At 41.0% G+C, this 20,401-nt stretch overlaps 1 protein-coding gene across 3 annotated transcripts in view; it reads left to right on the top strand.

Annotated features, from left to right (window-relative positions):
- The window catches only part of sptb (spectrin, beta, erythrocytic), a 42,410-nt gene extending 23,225 nt beyond the window's left edge, over positions 1–19,185 (top strand). For all 3 annotated transcript variants that reach the window (XM_006798776.3, XM_006798775.3, XM_035911080.2), the window contains 24 exons: positions 57–927; positions 1,094–1,231; positions 1,567–2,326; positions 2,573–2,775; positions 3,425–3,515; positions 3,893–4,039; positions 5,220–5,486; positions 5,911–6,135; positions 6,641–6,730; positions 7,214–7,504; positions 7,731–7,861; positions 8,093–8,297; positions 8,806–9,029; positions 9,328–9,478; positions 10,803–11,047; positions 12,058–12,196; positions 12,556–12,640; positions 13,020–13,216; positions 13,324–13,406; positions 13,781–13,844; positions 14,000–14,250; positions 14,911–15,084; positions 17,954–17,996; positions 18,489–19,185. In XM_006798776.3, the coding sequence (XP_006798839.2) occupies positions 57–927; positions 1,094–1,231; positions 1,567–2,326; positions 2,573–2,775; positions 3,425–3,515; positions 3,893–4,039; positions 5,220–5,486; positions 5,911–6,135; positions 6,641–6,730; positions 7,214–7,504; positions 7,731–7,861; positions 8,093–8,297; positions 8,806–9,029; positions 9,328–9,478; positions 10,803–11,047; positions 12,058–12,196; positions 12,556–12,640; positions 13,020–13,216; positions 13,324–13,406; positions 13,781–13,844; positions 14,000–14,250; positions 14,911–15,084; positions 17,954–17,996; positions 18,489–18,680 (5,267 nt within the window). In that variant the 3' untranslated portion in view covers positions 18,681–19,185. The remainder of the gene's footprint in view (positions 1–56; positions 928–1,093; positions 1,232–1,566; positions 2,327–2,572; positions 2,776–3,424; positions 3,516–3,892; positions 4,040–5,219; positions 5,487–5,910; positions 6,136–6,640; positions 6,731–7,213; positions 7,505–7,730; positions 7,862–8,092; positions 8,298–8,805; positions 9,030–9,327; positions 9,479–10,802; positions 11,048–12,057; positions 12,197–12,555; positions 12,641–13,019; positions 13,217–13,323; positions 13,407–13,780; positions 13,845–13,999; positions 14,251–14,910; positions 15,085–17,953; positions 17,997–18,488) is intronic.
- The last annotated feature ends 1,216 nt before the right edge of the window (positions 19,186–20,401 follow it).

Genomic DNA, 20,401 nt, shown 5'->3' with positions numbered 1-20,401 from the left:
AAATAGATGCACATAGACATAGATGACACTTATGTTGTCATTCGCTCTCTCCTTAGGCTATAAGCCATGTGATCCCCAGGTGATCAGGGACAGGGTGCAGCACCTGGACTTGTGCTACCAGGAACTTTGTGCTCTAGCTGCCCAGCGAAGAGCTCGCCTGGAGCAGTCTCGCCGCTTCTGGAACTTCCTGTGGGAGGTAACAGAGCTGGAGAGCTGGATCAGGGAGAAGGAGCAAATTTTCTCCTCCCTGGATTATGGCAAAGACCTGACGAGCGTGCTGATTCTCCAAAGCAAACACAGCGCTTTTGAAGATGAGCTCGGAGCCCGCCGTGCCCATCTTGAGCAGGTCCTAGCTGAGGGAGATAAAATGATTGAGGCCAAACACTTTGGCTCCCCGAAGATTCAAGAATGCAAAGATGACTTAAAGCAGCAGTGGCAGCAGCTGGAAGAGCTGGCTGCATTTAGGAAACAGAACCTTCAGGACACGCAGACATTCTTCCAGTTTCAGGGAGATGCTGATGAACTCAAGGCTTGGCTGCTGGACGCTAAGAGGCAGATGAGCAGCGATGACGTCGGCCACGACGAGTACACCACTCAGCGGCTGCTGAAAAAGCACGGCAACTTGAAAAACGAAGCCATCAAGAATGGAGCCACTATTGATGCTCTGTCCAAACAGGCCAACGCACTACCAGAGGAGCTGCAAAACACCCCAGATATCCAGAGACGACTGAAAGACATCAAGGACCTTTACATGGAGCTCATGTCCCTGGCTGACCTGAGGCAGAAGAAGCTCGATGACACTATGGCTCTGTACACCATCTTCAGTGAGACAGATGCCTGTGAACTGTGGATGGGCCAGAAGGAGACGTGGTTGGTGGATTTAGAGGTGCCTGAGAAGCTGGAGGATTTGGAAGTAGTACAGAACAGGTGCACAGACAAATTAGATTTTAAGCATTTAATCACTCCTGAATTAGATTTGCATGTCTGATTAAAACTGTGTATATTTTGCAAATAGCATTACATCTACTAATCATGTATTTTTATCCAGTAGATTGTGCAGGTGCTGTTTTAACCAACCTTTTCTTGTTTTCAGATTAAGTATTTTAGCTCAAGAAATGGGAAATTTCCAGTCGCGAGTAGATGATGTCAACAGAGCGGCAAAACAGCTCGAGGACAGCAGACACCCTCGCACCAAAGAAGTCAAGGAATGTCAGACGCGACTGAATAAGAGGTGCAGTTAATGAAGTTCACAGTTATACCTGAGACAAATAACAAAAAAGATGCATATCTGAAGCTTTAATACTGTATAAGGTTTTGAAATGACTTTAATGCAAAGATGACATTCAACAAAATTTCCGAAAAGAAGTCTTTAATTTAGTACTTGAAACTATTTTTAGTTTATAACAAGCTCTGCACAGCACTGCAAAAATGGGCATGCAGAAAGAAACAGAGCTTTCCTTATTTTAAGAAATCACACATCCATAACTAAACATTATCAAAGATACTTTAATAACAACAGTAACCCACGGAGTATTAACCTCTGTTATATAAAATATTGTTTCCTAGATGGGAGGCTTTCAAGGCGATGGTAGAGGAGAAGAAAAAGAAAGTAGATTCTGCTCTTAGTCTGCACAACTACGGCCTGGAGTGTGACGAGACAGAGGCCTGGATCAGAGACAAGACACGGGTGATTGAGTCCACGCAGGACTTAGGCAATGACCTGGCAGCTGTTATGACCATCCAGCGGAAACTTTTCGGTATAGAGAGAGATTTAGCCGCCATCGACGACAAGCTCAATTTCTTGCGGAAAGAAGCTGACCAGTTGGCCCAGGACCACCCGGAGAATGCAGCAGACATTTTGGCCCGCAGAGGAAAGCTGGACGCTGCCTGGGACATGCTCAAAAACACCCTGAAAGACAGAGAGGACTCTTTGGGTGAGGTCAGCAAGTTGCAAACCTTCCTTCAAGACATGGATGACTTCCAGTCCTGGCTTTTCAAGACCCAGAAAGCTGTTGCATCAGAGGAGATGCCCGCCACGCTGCCAGAGGCTGAGGAGCAGCTGAGCCTTCACGATGCTGTGCGTGAAGACATAAACAACCACGAAGAGGACTTTCACCGTGTGAGGGACACTGGCGCTCAGGTTACCCAGGGTCAGGAGGACGATCCTCAGTACCAACAGCTCGACCAGAGGCTAAAGGGCATGGACCGTGGTTGGATTGAACTCCAGAAAATGTGGGACAGCCGCAAGAACTTTTTGGACCAGGCTCTGGGCTTCCAGCAGTTTTTGAGAGATGGCAAAGCAGTAGAGGCGATCCTCAACAACCAGGTAATGCATAAATAATATGGCTTGTCTTAATGTTGTGTTTAAGTGGAACAGTCATCAGTTACCACATGGGATGGCTTGCTAATGAAGGGTTAGTGATCCTACAAGTATTTAAAAGTTTGTGATATGAAAGAATGGGACACGGTCAGTTCAAACGCCCAGTGCTGACACACAGCCTTTCTTAAGGTCGTGCATTTTTCTGTTTTCTTGTTATTTTTTCCCAATACAATTATTCCTGATTTATTGCAGGAGTACACTCTAGCCCACATAGACAAACCTGACACGTTGGCCGGGGCAGAGAAGGCTTTGAAGAAGCATGAAGACTTTGTGAGCACCATGGAGGCCAACGAGGACAAAATTGACGGAGCGCTGCAGGCCGGACAGCGACTGGTGGACAACAATAACCTGTACTCTGGGAAAGTTCAGGAGAAAATGGGCTCGATCCAGGAAAGGTCAGTCAGCATGGTTTTTGGTCAGCATTCATTCAAGTGAAGTGTTGACAGAAGGGCAGTGCATTGGAGAAATAGGGTTTTGATATAATAGTATTTGAGCTTCACGTGATTTCAGCAATTCTAGAAGGGATCAAGGAGTTGATGATGATTTAAAAATCCTAATCTGTAGAGTAATTAGTGACTATGAATGTTAAATGAATGTAGCTCAGTCTGAAAAGTCATACAAGTACAGAAAAGCAATGGATACTTAAGCAAAAATCTAATGTGAAATTCAGGATTTTAGCAGGATTATAATGCGAAGGATTTTCCTATTTTCAAAATATAACCACAGGTACTGATCTAATCTGTTAAGATCAGCAATTAAAAGACATCAACAAGACGGTGTATAGAGGGCATGGGAGTGACTCCCATTAACTCCCATAATTCAGCTTGGTAGACGGGCACCTGCAGTAATGGATATTGATCGTTAAGTCAGAGGTATTCTTCACAGTGTAGCAGAGAAGCCGTTTTTTTCGGTGGAGGAGGAGCTCATGTAGATACGTGAGTTACATCTTGTTTGAAGTGTGTCACAGAGGGATTTCTTAGAGAAAAGAAATACTGTATGTTTAATGCATTTTCCTGTTTTTTTGTGTGTGTTTCTTTACTTCAGGCATGACAAGAATAAACGAAGAGCTGAGGAGGTGTCTGAGAAGCTCAGAGATAACCGTGACCTGCAGCACTTCCTGCAAAACACGCAAGATGTAAGTTCACTGTCAGTTTACAGTTTATTTGGCCATTGGGAAACATCAATTAGCACATTAATTATTAGCTTAATTATTCCTTCACTCGCACTTGACATCACAGTGTTTTCCTCTTTTTATCTCGTGATTATTTGAGTTAATTTGCCAAGCGCATCCTGCTGTGCTTATTCTAACGCTGTGCTTTTGCCTGTCCTAATGTTTAGAATTGAGGTCCCATTTTACTAATTGGTAAATGCTGTGTTTGTAAAGATAATGAAGTAAATCCTGCTTGTGTAAAGTTGCTTCTGCATAAACGTCAATAGTTAATGTTTAGATGACTTTCCAGAGTATAGTGGGCATTTTTGCATGGATCTTAGATGTTCTTACTCTTGCTTCAGTTGACAGTATGGATCAATGAAAAGATGCTGACAGCGCAAGACACATCATACGATGAGGCCAGGAACCTGCACACCAAGTGGCAGAAACATCAAGCCTTCATGGCCGAGCTGGCCTCCAACAAGGACTGGCTCAACAAAGTAGATCAGGTCAGTAAAAGTTAAACGCTACCCATTACTGAACTATTATGATTTCTGCTTAAGAGCTGCTCAATCTCTTTATAATTGCATTTTACAACAACTAATTAAGGCTCCCTTTAGTCAATGAATGTCATGGCTATTCCAGTAAATAAGTAATGTAAGTGGTAAGATGCCTATCACAGATTAGAAATTAGGTTTTATTTATTTAGCATCGCATATTACTTATATTACATGTACAGTTTTAGAAGATGACTGACTGTTGCTCAAATCACAATGGACTGAACCCCCACAGCTCCCCCTGTGGGTGGTGGGCCCACAGGAGGGTGAACCCAGGTACATAATTTGGACTAAGCTTGGCTAGGCGCCATGGGTTAAGGGGCAGTCACCAGACGCTCACTACTACCCTGAGCATGTGTCCAGAATGACCTCTCTGAATGGCTCTTCATCTGCCGCCTAAACCAGGACAAATTTGCCATCGGAGATACTACCATGGTCAGATCGGCCCCAACAACATAGCTCCTAGGGCCTACAACCCCCCTCCACCACGATAAGGTGGTGATTCACACAGAGGAAATGAATCAAAATGCCTCCTAAGTGAGGTGTTTTTGGCATGTCCTACTGAGTGTAGCCAGGACATGCTGAAGATATTATCCAGTGGATGGATGGATTTTGCATATGGTATTTAGGGTCGGTTCACTGAAAATAGCAACAAAAATCACTTTGTGATGGCAAAATTTAAAGATTCAGAAATGTTATCTGTCACAAGCTAATTGAATATGTTCAGTGAAGCGCAGGGTGGTGTGCTAGTAGGAGCTAGTGTGCAACAAATAATTTTAATTGGAATAAAAAGGATGTAAGTTAAAGCAAAGGAAAAGAAGTATGAAGGATAAAAAAAGAAGGACACTCAGAGTGTGCAGATTTCACTCTCTTTGAATGTCAACAGATAAAAATCTGAAATGTACACAGGTACTAATATACTCATGTACTAAGTGTTTCACTTGCTTTAGATAACTTATAGAAAAGCAATACCTGGACCTTTTCTATAAGGAACCAAATTAACAAATGAATTCATATTTGAGGCATTTTACAGTAGGTATTGACATTCCCCATACATGTACCTTATTTAGAAAAAAGTCATACAGTGTTTTTCCTTCACAGAAACATTCGTCTTTGTTTTTTGCAAGTACAGGAAGGTCAGGAGCTGATGGAGTTCAAACCAGAGTTTGAGCCAATTGTGACGGAGGAGCTGGCCAAACTTCATGAGCTGTGGGACAAATTGGAGTCCACCACCCAGGAGAAGGCACGGCTGCTATTCGATGCCAACCGCTCTGAGCTTTTCGACCAGAGCCTGGCTGACATGAAGAAGTGGCTGGGTGAGCTACAACAGCAGTTACAGAGTGGAGAGGAGGATGTTAAAGACTTGACTAAAGCCAACATCCTGCTCAAAAACCACCAGGTTTGTCTCTTAATGCACCATGCTCTGCACACTTTAGATTTGTATGCTGCCTTTTCTTTGCAGTTCCTCTTCATACGAGCACCCCACTAAACAGAATTAAATCACTGGGAATGAAGGCTTTATAGCTTTAGGATTTATTTTGTGTGATCATCTTTGTGTTTACTATTTGCATCTAAACACAACAAACTCCAAAAAGCTTTGCATTTGTCTGAAAGAAAAACTGGAACACAAGCTACGCTAAATACTAAATTGTAAACATAAGCGCGATCTGTACTATGAATTTATATTAGAAAATTTACATGAATTAAAAACTGTGTCTGAGCTCAGTTTCATACATAAATGGCATGACTAACTTTTACCGTCTGCTACATCCTGATTAGTAGCTTGAAAGGTTATTCATCTTCATGTTTTTTTCCTATGCCAGATGATGGAGAACCAGGTCCGTGACCGAGCTCGGGAGCTGGAGGAACTCCAGGAGGCTGTCAGGAAGCACGGCGGAGGCAGGGAGGACCAGCCGGAACTGGAGGCTGAGCAGCAGGCCCTGCAGAGAGACTTCCAGCAGCTCCTCACCCCACTGGCCCAGCGCAAGGGCAAGGTTGAAGCCGCCAAAGCTGTCCATCAGTTCTACAGAGACTTGGCTGATGAGCTCGTAAGCATGGATCCATTTTCACAGCAAAGTGTTCAAAGTCACTACTCTGACAAAATGACCGATTGCAGAAGTTGAGAATAAAAGCCGTTAAGTGCTAGAGTTACATTTGTGTTCGCTTTTGAATACCACAAAGCTGAGACCTTATCATAACGTAAACTTTAAGGTTTATTTCTTCGCTAAAATTTGCAAACCTAAAGTATGAACTAGCAAAACTACTAGCTCTCACTGTGAAACTTCCTCTCAAGGTGAATTTGGGTAAAGAACAGTTTAATCCCTCATGGGTTGCACTGCCTTAATCCACTCTAGTCAGCTGAAGAGAGCTTAAAAAAGGATTTTGACTGTTTAAGACATTTGGTCAAGGGTTAAACATTCAATACAAGTCACTTGGTCATGGATGTTTTTTAAACAAATACATCATAGATTTATAAATCTCTTCACCAATTTCAGCTGTGTTCTGTCCTCTTCATCATAACCTACTTTTCCTTTATTTTTCTCTCTCTCCCAGCTCTGGATTGAGGAGAGGATGCCCCTGGCAATGTCACAAGAACATGGCCACAATCTTCAAACTGTGCAAATGCTGTTGAAGAAGAACCAGGTAGAGATTTATAGCTGCATAATAACTTGTGGTTAGCTAAAAAATGGAACACTGATTAATTTCATTGATTAATTTACTTTCTTATTTAGTCTATAAATCACAGCTTCCATAACATGTCAGAAAATAGGGAAAATGCCCCTGATTGTTTCCTAGAAACCAAAGCGAGATGGGTCATGTTATACTACCAGTGGTTAAAGATAAAAGAAAATCAACAAGTACTCTTAGCAACTTGAAAAATTATCTCAATAGTTGCAATCATTTCCATAGATCTTGGCATAATTAAGTAAGTAATTATGTATGTATGTAAGTATGTTTCAGCTCCATCTGCTTTGTTTTTACAGTATACTTGGTGTATAATATGTAATAAATTAATTTTCAGCTGAATATATCTGAATATATGTTTGTCGGCTGCACAATATATCAAGTCTTTGTTTCTGTATATCAAAAAGCCTTGTTGAGGTCCACAATCTTTTTGTCCCTTAGACTTTGCAGAAGGAGATCGAAGGCCACCAGCCCCGCGTAGATGAAGTACTAGAGCGAGGAAGGAGAATGGCCATCGCCGCTGGTGCAGAGGGCAAACCAGAGGCAGAACGAATCACGGACCAGCTGAAGGAGCTAGAGGAGGCATGGGCCCGGCTGCAGGATGAGATGGTGAAGCGCCGAGAGCGGCTGAATGGCTCCAACTTGGCCCAGCAGTACTACAATGACGCTGATGAGGCTGAAGCCTGGATAGGGGAGCAGGAGCTCTACATGATCGCTGATGAGAAAGCCAAGGTGAGGCTAAGAGGAAGACCACAGATATATACAAATTTGATCTAATGATCTAAATTAAAACAAGCCATATTATGCTAAAAAAAAACAAGCAGTTCTGCATCCATTAACATAATTACATGGTTTGAGTTTCCTTTAATTAAGGTGGCACACTTTTTATAAGTGGCAGCCTGCACTGAGAGTTCATCTGGAGTACTATAACATACTCTTCTTTTCCTTCTCTCTCTAGGATGAACAAAGCGCCATGCTGATGCTGAAACGCCAGATGATCCTTAAGCAGGCGGTAGATGATTATGCTGACTCCATTCAGAAGCTGGCTGACCGTGCCCAAAAGATGTTTGGAGAGGAGCACCCTGATGGGTTTGTACACGCTGAAGAAAATCATTTGAACTCTTAGTCAGGATGCTAATTCACTCATGTTGTCCCAGTCAGTTGTGGTTTAGTGTGATAAGACTGACAACCATGCAAAATTGGTATTTTAATCATATGCCTCATCTAGAGTAAACCTAAATTCAATCTCTGTGAGCTATTTTTTTTCTAATTTCCCTAGATCTCATTTTCTTCTGCTCTCTCCCTTTACCTTTTCTGCAGTGAAGAGATCATCAGGCGACAGAGCCAGGTAGATAAGCAGTATGCGGGCCTGAAGGAGTTGGCAGCGGACCGCAGGAAGAAACTGGACCTCACATTCAATCACTTCCTACTGAGCCGAGAGGTGGAGGACCTGGAGCAGTGGATCTCAGAGAGGGACGTGGTGGCATCCTCCCAGGAGATGGGCCAGGACCTGGATCACGTCACGGTATTTTATATACAAACAATTATAGCACATAGAGGGAGAGAAACTGGGAGACAGGCTGGCCACAAAATGGGAAAGATTTTCGTCCAAGTGACACAGATGGATGTTTTTACACTGACTGGGATAGATTAGTGCAGCGCACTTCCATGTGGTCTTCCCCAATTATTCTGCTTAAGTGCTAACCTTTTTGTTTAACCTATTTCAGTCCAAACATAAGGACGTGCTCACAGCGATTTAAAACATCTTTCACTTGCCTTGTGTGAAAGGGTTTGAGAATTACTATTTAAATCTGAAGATCAAGTTAAAGATTGAATTTATTAAGCTGTGCAATATATTTGATCAAACTGGGGTTTTTTTTTTTGCCACAGCTTCAAAGTTTTTGTTCATTCTTACTTCTTACTGACTTCATTTTCAGTGATTTTAGGTGAAGTGAAGTCAGTCAATCACTTAATCACATATAAATTCTGTGTGGTTTTGGATTTTTTAAAACAAAACAATCTTTTTCCTTCAGCTTCTGAGGGATAAATTCAGAGACTTTGCGCGAGAGACGGGAATGCTGGGTCAGGAGCGAGTGGACATGGTCAACCAGACGATAGACGAGCTGATCGAAGGCGGGCACAGTGAGGCGGCAACCTTGGCGGAGTGGAAGGACGGCATCAATGAGAGCTGGGCTGATCTGCTGGAGCTCATCGACACTCGCGCCCAGCTCCTGACAGCATCTTATGAACTGCTCAAGTAAGAAAAACAGTATTGACAAACCGCTCCACAGGCTGAAAGATGTCCAGTAATCTGAATGGACATAAACAGAAGCTTTTGTGTCTAATCCTGTAATGTCACATGCCCAAATAAGTGAATACAGATTGATTTAGGCTGTATTAAACTGTGGCATGACTAAAGGCATCAAAACAGAAAACATATGCATGCGATAACAGCGTCACAAAGAATTAAACCTAACGTGATGACTACATCTGATATTTAAGTAGGATGATAAACACAGAGCTGAAGAGACAGACATCCATCTGTTTTCTTTAAGGTACTTTGATGATGGAAAGGAGTTGGTGGCTCAGATCCACGACAAGCAGAAAGAGCTGCCTGAAGATGTGGGTGAGGACTTCAGCAAAGCAGAGTCTTTCCACAGAATGCACGCCGCGTTTGAGAGAGACATCACCACTCTAGGCAAACAGGTAATACACACAAAGGGATCAGGCCTTTTACTCAGTGGGAATGCACTAGGCAGTGGCCAGAAGGTAACTTTAATGATTCATATCTAGAGGGGGGAAGAGAGTGCTGTGATGTTTGGGTAACTGCGAGGAGTTTTCTCAAAAGGTGAGAATCAATAAAAAAGCTGTGCGAATAGTAATTCTTAAATTTGCCATCCCTGCCCACAACTTATTGCAAAGAAGGAGACTATAACAATTAAAGGTCTAGGAATAAAAGTATTTATGCGCGTTAGACCGATCTATGTAACGTGAAACACCTTTCACGATCTATGTAACGTGAAAGGTGTTGCAGAACTACGGCCTCATTCAGCAGTATCCCTTTGACGCCATTGAAATCTTTTGCACCTTTGCATAATTTTGGTTTGAAGACAACTAAGGGGCTCCCAGCATTTTAAGATACTTTAGACACTAGATTGGAGGGAAATGTGAAAAGCTTAAAATTCATAAACATCATTCATGTAATGTCCTTAAAGTGACGTGCTGTGATTTTAAAAGGTTTCATGCTGGCTGCAGGAAATCAGCAACTGCTCTTTTATAAACAAGACAGTGAGGAGAAAAAAGAAACATTATTTTATTTTCTAAGGAAAGCCTTTCTGTTTTAGTTTGGCCTCTATTTGGTTCAGTAGCACTAAGTTTGGAAACAGTATCCAAAGTTACAAAGACTGGTAAATACAGTGGAAGATTTGGTTTAAAGAGGTCTGTACTCTCCCCCCCCCGGGAGTTGGTGGACGATAAAAACAGAGCTAAAAGCAGTGGATATTTTGCCTGCATTCTCCAGATTTCTAAACACAACTTCAAATGAATGCAAATGCTGCTGCGCGTCTGTTAGATGTGTAAATAGGCAACTGTTTGCTAACCCGTTAACACCACACTGTAGCAACTAATGTCACGGCCTCTCAAAATTCAATAATAACTACTTATAATACTGACCACGTTAAAAGTCACAGCATTACCCTCAACATACTGTGCAAATATTCATATATAAAAAAATCTTATATTTCAGAGAAGTGCAATGCAAAAATAAGTGTTCCCTAGTCACATTTATCTTGTGATCTTATCATTCAACCAATTAAAGATCCCCTTCTAGTTTTACATAAATAAAATAATAATAAATTAATTTAAAATATTTTTTAGAATATTTTTCTCTGACATGATTCTCGTCACATCAGGGAAACCAAAACCCCTAAAGCATCTCCCTTGGCCAGACGGTCCTCCATATTTGATCACCCGTCATTCTTCAGATGACATCCATGTTTTGACTTGTACTTGTCCCTCTCCTTCACTCCAGGTTCAGCAGTTCCAGGAAACAGCTTCAAGGCTTCACGCCCAGTACGCAGGGGAAAAGGCAGATGATATTCAGACTACAGAGAGGGAGGTGGTGGAAGCCTGGAAGGGCCTGCTGGATGCCAGCGACGGACGCAGGGCGGAGCTGGTGGACACAGCAGAGAAGTTCCGCTTCTTTACCATGGTGCGAGACCTGATGGCCTGGATGGAGAGCATCATCCAGCAGATAGAGACTCAGGAGAAGCCCAGGTGATCAAATATGTCAGATGAGGACCGTCTGGCCTTCGGTTAGCTGTGCTGCATCTTTCAGTTCCTCTCACACTTGGGGGGATGATATCTCCCCCCTGACTTGGCGTCCTGGCTCCCCCTTGCCGTAGCATGTTTGTTGTTGTACCTCATCAATCTCTAGCTGTGAGAGCAGTCCCTGAGTTTAGGAGAGCCAATTGGATACAGATGCCCCAGGTGGGGCATCAAACTTGTGACTCCCGCTCCAAAGGCATGTAGTCTTACCACTACGCTATATGGGATGCACACTCAGATAAATTAATAATCAAATTTATCTGCAATATCTGAAATAATGAATACTCAGATAGAAATTAAAAAAGAAAATAAAGTATACAAGAGATAAAATCTGATTGTGGTAGCTGAAGACCAAAAACTGTGCCAATATTTGTTTTTAGGAGGTGGAGGGAAAGAAGTGGAGCTTTTTTTCTGGGGTTTATCTCTGCACATGTATTTCCTTTTTAAATAACAGAGTTAAAAGAACAGAACATCTTCAACTAAGTAATAACATATCTATTTAGTTAATGATTATGAAGTATGTCTTTCACTTAATATATTTGTAAAACAATTTCTGCTACTATTTACATTTACATTTACATTTGCATTTTACATTTACTTTGTTTACTCATTTGCTCCAAATGGATTTGTTTGTGTTGCACATTAATTCGCTTCTGGATGAATCATCTTAATGAGGAATATTCAGATATGCGGCAAGATATATTTTATTGTCTGATTTTAGAAGAAAAGCTTTAATTTTTCATAAATGGCACTTTGTTCACAAGAGATAATAGCTCTGTCCTATTTATGTGACACAATTCATCTTCCTAAAGATATTCAGCATAATATTCTAGAATAGAGAACACTGGAAGTCTGCCAGAGCCGACTGCAACAATGCAGTTCCAGTTGTTACCAACAGAGGTAGGTAAACCTCATGCATTACCTGTTATCACTTAACATCCATCATTTCTCTGCTTCAGGGACGTCTCATCCGTTGAGCTCCTGCAGAAGTACCACCAGGGGATCCGCTCGGAGATTGAAGCCAGGGGAGCCAAATTCACTGACTGCGTCGACCTCGGCAAAGCCCTGCTGACACGCAAGCACCGAGACTCTGCTGAGGTGAGCCTTCAACAGCAAAGACAGCTCCTTTTCATCCTCAGCTGGGCTTCAAATTGCTGCTTTCATTAGATTTAATTACTTTTCTGGGAGTGATTGTTCTTGTCTGGCTCAATGGAACCAATTGGCTTGCCGTGAAATAAAAAATTCCACTCATCTTACATTCATCAGGGAGACTATAGAGCAAACACTAATTAGAAATGGAAAAGCTAAAAGAATTTAAATGAGCAATTGACCCCGGCCTGAATTTAATATTTGGTTAATTACTCCACAATACTAATTCTTAGAGGATAATGGGCAGTCTTGGGGCTGAGTTGTTTAATAATACTGATATGTAACTGAGACCATACTACTTGTGTCAGATCAAAGAGAAACTGGTGCAGCTGATGGAAAAAAGAAAGGAGATGATGTTCAAGTGGGATGACAGATGGGACTGGCTCCGCCTCTGTGAGTAATATTACACTTATCTTATACTTCAACCCAGAAAATATACCCTAACCCTTTACATACATTATCTCTTTGAAAAAACTAAAAATCTTTACTTATATCCCAAAGGCCATATGGTTAAAATATGTGAAAGCTCATGCATATAAATCCCTGTTCAGAAAGTAACTCCCAGGCATTTGTTCATCAGAAGCCTCCATTAACAACAAGGATACAAAAATAGTTGCTTACTTACAACAATGCCCCAATTTGTCACATAATGCACCCCCCAGTCATAACATTCACCTTACAAGTGAGGGATCGCTGCATAATATGAACACATCTAAAAGAAAGACTTTTATATCTTAAACTTCTCATGATGACGTGGCTTCATTGCGTCTAGTGCTGGAGGTCTGTCAGTTTGCGCGAGACGCTTCTGTGGCGGAGGCGTGGCTGATCGCTCAAGAGCCCTACGTGACCAGCAAAGACCTGGGTCAAAACGTGGACGAGGTTGAGAAGCTCCTCAAGAGGCACGAGGCCTTCGAGAAATCCACCGCCACCTGGGAGGAACGCTTTTCCGCACTGGAACGCCTCACTACGGTATGCAAAAATCTTACCCGTGGTTTGCAGTAATTTGATTACTTCACATGTTTCATTTACCCTGTAGCTAGCCAGGTTACTGATCCTTGTTCGCCACTGTGTTGCAGTTGGAGTTGTTGGACCTGCGAAAACAGCAGCAGGAGGTGGAGCAGTTCATTAAAGATGGGCAACGCTCAGATAAAGAAAGCAGGTAAACATACAACACACTGGCTTTCATGTTCGTACTTTATATGCATGAGGGCATAGTATTAATTGGTAGCAGTGTCATCAAAGTGTAAGTCTGATGATAAAGGCAGCGTAGTTTTAAGTCAATCCTTCTGTTGTTAAGCCCCAGAGAGAAATACAAAAAACTGCAGTGAGCATCTGTTAAAGGAAATTAGTCTGTTAAAAATGAAAGTATTTATATTAATACCCTAAATTGTGCAGAGCAAAAAAAGTATTAGCAGCCAAATGCAATGTTTTGCAAACTTTTAATGAGTCGCATTTGATCTCTCTTTCTTCCACATACACACTTCCACACCTGCTGTTCTTAAAAGTCCTCTCATGCTGCCCTGTTTCCTTTAGGAGAGAAGACACGGGCTTTGTGGAAGAATCTTCACAGTTCTATACTGCTGAGGAACAGACTCTGGTTAGTACCGCACTCAATCAGCACAAGCTTTCTGTATTTATAATGTTGTCAACTCTGTTTCAGCATACTGACTCAATGAATGAATCAGCTCTCATCTCTTCTCTAAGGAGACAAGTTCACTTTCTCATGAACTCATTTATTTATTTTTGCTTTAGTCTGGTGAAGCGGAGCCTAGTTCGGGTCTGCAGGAGGGGACGGCCGGTGACTCGACGGTGCCCATAGAGTCAGAAATGAGAGAGAGTGCCTCCCTGGAGCTGGAGCCCTCTGTCTCGGTGGTGACCCCAAAGGAACCAGAGAAAGCAGCCACCATGCCCTCGGACCCCCTCAGAGGCCAGCCTGTGCTGCAGGAGGGCATGTTGAGCCGCAAACATGATGTAGAGGGCTCAGGAAAAAAGGCTTCAAATAGGTAGATAACAAATGGACCACAGCACTGTGTTTGCCTCTAATATGGTCTTTACATCATGCCTTTGACTATTCCAGACATTGTTTCCTTTCTTTATGTTGGGAAAATCTATGAGCCTATTATTACTTGCTTATGTTTGTTCATCTGTCACGGTGAACATCGAGACTTTTCCTTATTTTACTGACCGCACAGTGCTTTTGAAATCACACCACACCTAAAAAGCGTTACAAAAACTGACCATTCAGCACAATTTGTGTTCATTGTGATGGATTAAAACCAACTCGAGTAAGTTTGAAACTTGTTAAAACAGCAAAGGGAGATCTATATTTTACCTCAAAGTATGGATCAGTTCTGCTTTAAATCAATTTTTCAATAAACAAGCTGCCAAAAGTAGCCCTACAATAAAAGTGCTTTTTGTCAGGGATCTTGCAGGACTTCGTTATAAGAAAATAATATTACTACTATTTAAAGATATCGCAAAACAGTGGGTTTTGCAGGTTTATTTAAAATTAGTTCTCACAAAATGAAGTCTCAATGTAGTGGTGAGGTAGCTGCTCTTTAATGGGGATTAAATGTAATTCATTTCGTGTTCTTGCCAGAAATTAACCTGAAATGATGTTAAAGTCCTTCTTTTTCCTGCTCCTGCCTCTTCTTCGCTGTCAGGTCATGGAACAACTTGTACTGTGTGCTAAAGCCCGGTCAGCTCTCAGTCTATAAGGATGCCAAAAGCTTTGGCCACGGAACGACGTATCATGGCGAGGATCCCCTGCCCCTCACCAACGCCAACTGGGAGATCCTCACCAACTACAAGAAAAAGAAGCACGTCGCCAAACTACGGTAAGAATTACATCATAGGTTTACCTGAGTTATGTTATTCGGAAAGGTAAATATACTATATAAGACCTTATTAAATTGACTTATTAAGAGCTACAAGAAAAGGTGGTTTGTACTTGTATTCTCCAGAGTTCTTTATTATGAGAAGCAAAAGGTGCTATAAAAATTCACCCGACTGAAATTTCATTACATTTACTGGAAGTTACTAGAGACATCGAGAATACACCCCTCAGCCCTCGGTCCTATTTACAGCTGAGAAATAGCCCTTTGTCACCAAAACCTCTTCAGCTTAGTAGCCATTACTCAAATGGGGAGTTATTCAAACAGATTTAGAGATACGGAAAAGTGGATTTTCTTCCTTTACCTTTGGACAGAGGTAAGCTGTTTCTAAACTCATCACTTTCTGACTTCAGTGTTATATTTAACAGCGTTATATGGATGTTGGTATTACCATTTAACATTTGCAAAGGGAGCAAAAAAAAAAAAAAAAAATTCCCAAAGCTTCCTTTAAACTGATAAGAGATAGAAGCTAAATGCAAACTCACATTCCTCACGCATACAAGTGTTAATCAATACACGTTGAATTTAGTTGATTAAATTAAATTAAATTCTCTGCTCAGAATGGATTGTAGCAAGTTTTTACCTTGGTGTGGTTCTCTGGTTTTTAAAAATCAACCACAGCCTCTTGATTTTTTTTATGAAGGAAAAAACAGGCAGCCAAGACAGATTTATATGCAAATTACAAATAAATATAAGCACTGCTCAGCTCTTTGATAAAATGGTCTTAGATCTTAACTGGTTAGATATTAATTGTTCAATTCAATTCAATTCAATTCAATTTTATTTATATAGCGCCAAATCACAACAAAAGTCGCCTCAAGGCGCTTCATAGATACAGAGAAAAGCCCAACAATCATATGACCCCCTATGAGCAAGCACTTTGGCGACAGTGAGAAGGAAAAACTCCCTTTTAACAGGAAGAAACCTCCGGCAGAACCAGGCTCAGGGAGGGGCGGCCATCTGAGGCGACATTTGTTGTGATTTGGCGCTATATAAATAAAATTGAATTGAATTGAATTGAATCTGCTGCGACCGGTTGGGGTGAGAGAAGGAAGACAGGATAAAAGACATGCTGTGGAAGAGAGACAGAGATTAATAACAGATATGATTCAATACAGAGAGGTCTGTTAATACATAGTGAGTGAGAAAGGTGACTGGAAAGGAAAAACTCAATGCATCATGGGAATCCCCCGGCAGCCTACATCTATTGCAGCATAACTAAGGGAGGATTCAGGGTCACCTGGTCCAGCCCTAACTATATGCTTTAGCAAAAAGGAAAGTTTTAAGCCTAATCTTAAAAGTAGAGATAGTGTCTGTCTCCCGAATCCAAACTGGAAGCTGGTTCCACAGACGAAGGGGCCTGAAAACTGAAGGCTCTCCCTCCCATTCTACTTTTAAATACTCTAGGAACAACAAGTAGGCCTGCAGAGCGGGAGCGAAGTGCTCTAATAGGGTAATATGGTACTACAAGGTCATTAAGATAAGATGGGGCCTGATTATTTAAGACCTTGTATGTGAGGAGCAGGATTTTGAATTCAATTCTGGATTTAACAGGAAGCCAATGAAGGGAAGCCAAAACAGGAGAAATATGCTCTCTCTTTCTAGTCCCTGTCAGTACTCTTGCTGCAGCAATTGTCATAAGGAATTGTCAGAGTTTGATAAATTCTCTGACTTTTAAAGTTTTGGTATCACTCAACAGCCATGGGTTGTCCTAAGCAGCTGACTGAAGTTCTGAAACCAAAGACTGCTGATGTCTACAAAGCAGCTAATACATCAATGTGCTTTCAGCTTGCAATTTACAAAACCCAAAGAGCCATTAAAAAAAAGAAAATCATAGTTAAGGCAAACCGTGGAAGACATGAAAAATACTGGAGACCAAGAAAACTTCCAGAAAATAAACAAACAAAACTACAAATCTGCTTCACACTACAGCATTGATGCACAAACATGGTTCACATAGAAGAGTCCTCAGAGGGATAAACTAGGCAGATCAATTTAAGATTGAGTCCTATTTGAATCAAAGAAGCCTGAAAAAAGCACCTTGGCAACTGTAAAACATGGGATTTAATATATTCTGCTTTAGGGTGGTGTGGTAGTCGTTGGCAGGAAACACTGCACTGATATTAACAAATTCTGAATACGAATGTTTTTGTCTCAGGGCGTCAAATACTGCTGCTCTCTGTATACACACGAGGTGGCCTTCAGCACTGATGCCTTGGGGACATATGTGCCCCTTTACAACATTAATCTCTGGCATTGTTAGATGTTGAGAAATAATAGTCTAGTATTGAAGAGCATGTGTTATAAGGATCAAGAGGTGGCTTTGGAGTTTGACATCCATTAGGCAGCAGTTGATTTAATTCACTGTTTTGTTTTTGCTTCTGGGTTAGGTTAGCAACTGAAAAGTAATTGCTAAGGTTTGGTAAAAGATCATGATGTGAATTAAAATATCCCCCCTCGCATCAACTCTAGAGCTAAAAACATCAAGGTCAGCCAGTGTGACCTTTACAAGCATCCATAAATAATTATTTATCATTACTGGCTGAACCAGGTGCAAGTTGGACAACTGGTGCGTAATCTTAATTTTGCCAGCGCCTTTGACAAAATGGCAATATCTGACAACATGGTTTATTGCACCATATGTGCAATAAACAGCATACATTTGCTTTAATAACATGACTTCCACTCAAATATCTTTTCACTTATTTGCCAATTTCAGGGAAATGTCTGGATGTTAACATGATTTCATTCTAGCGATTTTAATGTAAAACATAAGTGCTTCTAATATTTATATAATTTTAACCTTTTACAGGCTTGGAGATGGCAGCGAATTTTTGTTCCAGTGTAAAGACGAGGTGAGTTGAATTAAATCTGACTTTCTCCTGGACTTGAATTATTCTGGTCAAAAGGCATCTCATATAATTGCTGACCCTATGTAAAGCAGTAATCACAGGTTGCAATGCTACAGATAGCAGTTACGCATTTGCATTTAATTTTCCGAACTGTTTCCATTTAGCATTGCTGTCCATGTCTAAGCAATTTGGCAAGGTTGTAGATTCTGACATAAATGAGGTTATTCGTGTTTCTTTCTGAATCACTATCAGCTAGTGAGAAATTTACCCTAAGGGAATCATTAAGCCTCACAGAATAAGAATGCTGACAGTGAGTTTGTCTTTATCTACATTACCCCAGTTTAACCTCACCAGCATTTCAAGTTTCATTGTTAAAAGCGTGGCCACCTCTGCTTGTTTATGCTAATAGACTGGGAGACCAAAACACTCACTGCCCCTCCGGAGGTGGACTTCCCTTTCTAAGCTGCTGCGATGTGTGCGTGTGTTTAATTTCAGGAAGAGCTCCAGCGTTGGAGCCAGGCCATGGAAAAGGCCGTTCAGCCCCTGGCAGCAGAGGAGGCATCGGGGCCCTCGGGGGCCAAAGCCCAGAGCCTGCCCCCTCCCTCCTCCTCAGCTGCACTCCCTGAGCCCAGCTCTGCCAAGAAAGACAAGGAGAAGAAGTTTAGCCGCTTTGCCAAGAAGAAGTGAAAGAGACGGGAAGGCCATCAGGAGGAGGGGGTTGTCTAGGCAACCTGGGAAGAGAAAGTATTGTGTACAATCAATCAAAGTATGCTTTTTGTCACTAGATTTTCTATATTATTTTGTGAGAATTACCATAAATATTGTAGTTAAAGTCATCACTCTTTTGCCTGTATTTAAGTCAGTGTATGTCTACAATGGTCCACTGTTTTTGTTTCTTTTTAAGAAATGCCAAATTCAAAGTATTAAATTAAAGCACAGGAATGCTCCTCTTCACACACAACCAAAGAATGTTTGTAAAACTTTTCATTTTGATAATTTAGCTGAAGTTTTTTTGTCTTTTTTTTTTGTTTCACTAAGGCATGCTTTGATATAGCCATGTATAACATGAAGGCCTGTAATGAAGATGACTCAAGAGTACTGAAAAGTACTTTTAATAACCTGCCTTATCAAATGGTTGTGAACTGTAATACTGTGCTGTTTGAATTTGGAGCACTAAATGCTACGTAAAGAACCAGAGTTTAATAATCTTTTTTTTTTTTTAAAGAGCTTTGTAAATGGCATGTAAGATTTGGGGATGAGAAAACCTCAGCATAGTGCTGTACAGTATATACACACACACTCTCCAAGTATATCTGCAGTTATGCAAACTAAATGCTCTATGCACTGTGAATGATTGACTTGAGATTTTAAATTGCTTACCAACATTGCACGAGCGGTCATGTGACACCACAATGTGTCAGTTTTGAATAAGGACCCATTCAGGTTTATTCTCAATTGAACTGTGGCAGTGTTCATGTCTGTCAGCTTGAAATATATTTAACACTTGTGTAAACTTAAATTTCAGAGCTATCCATCAACATATACCGTATATACATATATATATATATATATATATATATATATATGCAGATGCATGAAGTATGCTTTACATTAGTTTGATACGGTGCTATTGTCATATTCTTAAAACTTCAAACAAGACCAACTTGACCTGCCTTGTTTGTCTTCAACTTTGGCTTGTAGTGACACACGTAAAAAGTCTGAGGGGTGCTTCATAAAGGTGGCTCAGAAAAGCAGTGGTTATTCAGGTTTATATGCATCAAGTATTAATAGCATTTACAGTCACAGATCATCTTAATTACCCTTTTAAAATGCACAAAAAAAGCAGAAATAAGCACAATCACTGCCATGTACAAAAGACAGCTTTTGTTATGGAGTTGTAGGTCAGTGATGAGCTCAGACTCACAAAATAGGGATCAAATCTGCAACACTGAACTGTTCATTTGGAGTTCTTTACCTGTAATTATGACTTCACGGGTTCCCGTGAGAGTAGTTTTTCTTTGTGCAGTTAAAGCTAAAACTTCAAGTGCAGTTGAAGTTTTATTGTAACGAAATATAAAAAGCAAGTGTTTTTTTTTTTTTAGAAATCAGAACTTCTCCATCTTTGAATTTTACTACTTGGTTTGTGAAAACATGATACTGGATAAATGCCTTCAGGTGTGTACTTTTTAATTACAGAAACATGCTGACCCAAATAAGGCTAAATAAAAAATATGGGTCAAGAAGACAAAAGCACAAGCCAAGTATTTAATCTGACAAATGGGTCACGATCAAAGACAAAGTACAGGGGGTAAATGACTACACAGAGGTGCAAAACAACTATGAAAATAAAAGACCATGCAGCAGCACAACATGATGGGAGGTTAGGGGCTTTTTACATGTACTGTATT

This window comes from Neolamprologus brichardi, chromosome 19, assembly GCF_056152115.1.
Source record: "Neolamprologus brichardi isolate AB-2024 chromosome 19, ASM5615211v1, whole genome shotgun sequence".
Lineage (NCBI taxonomy): Eukaryota > Metazoa > Chordata > Actinopteri > Cichliformes > Cichlidae > Neolamprologus > Neolamprologus brichardi.
The sequence above is the reverse complement of the archived record's forward strand: the minus strand, read 5'-3'. Positions and strand labels throughout refer to the sequence as shown.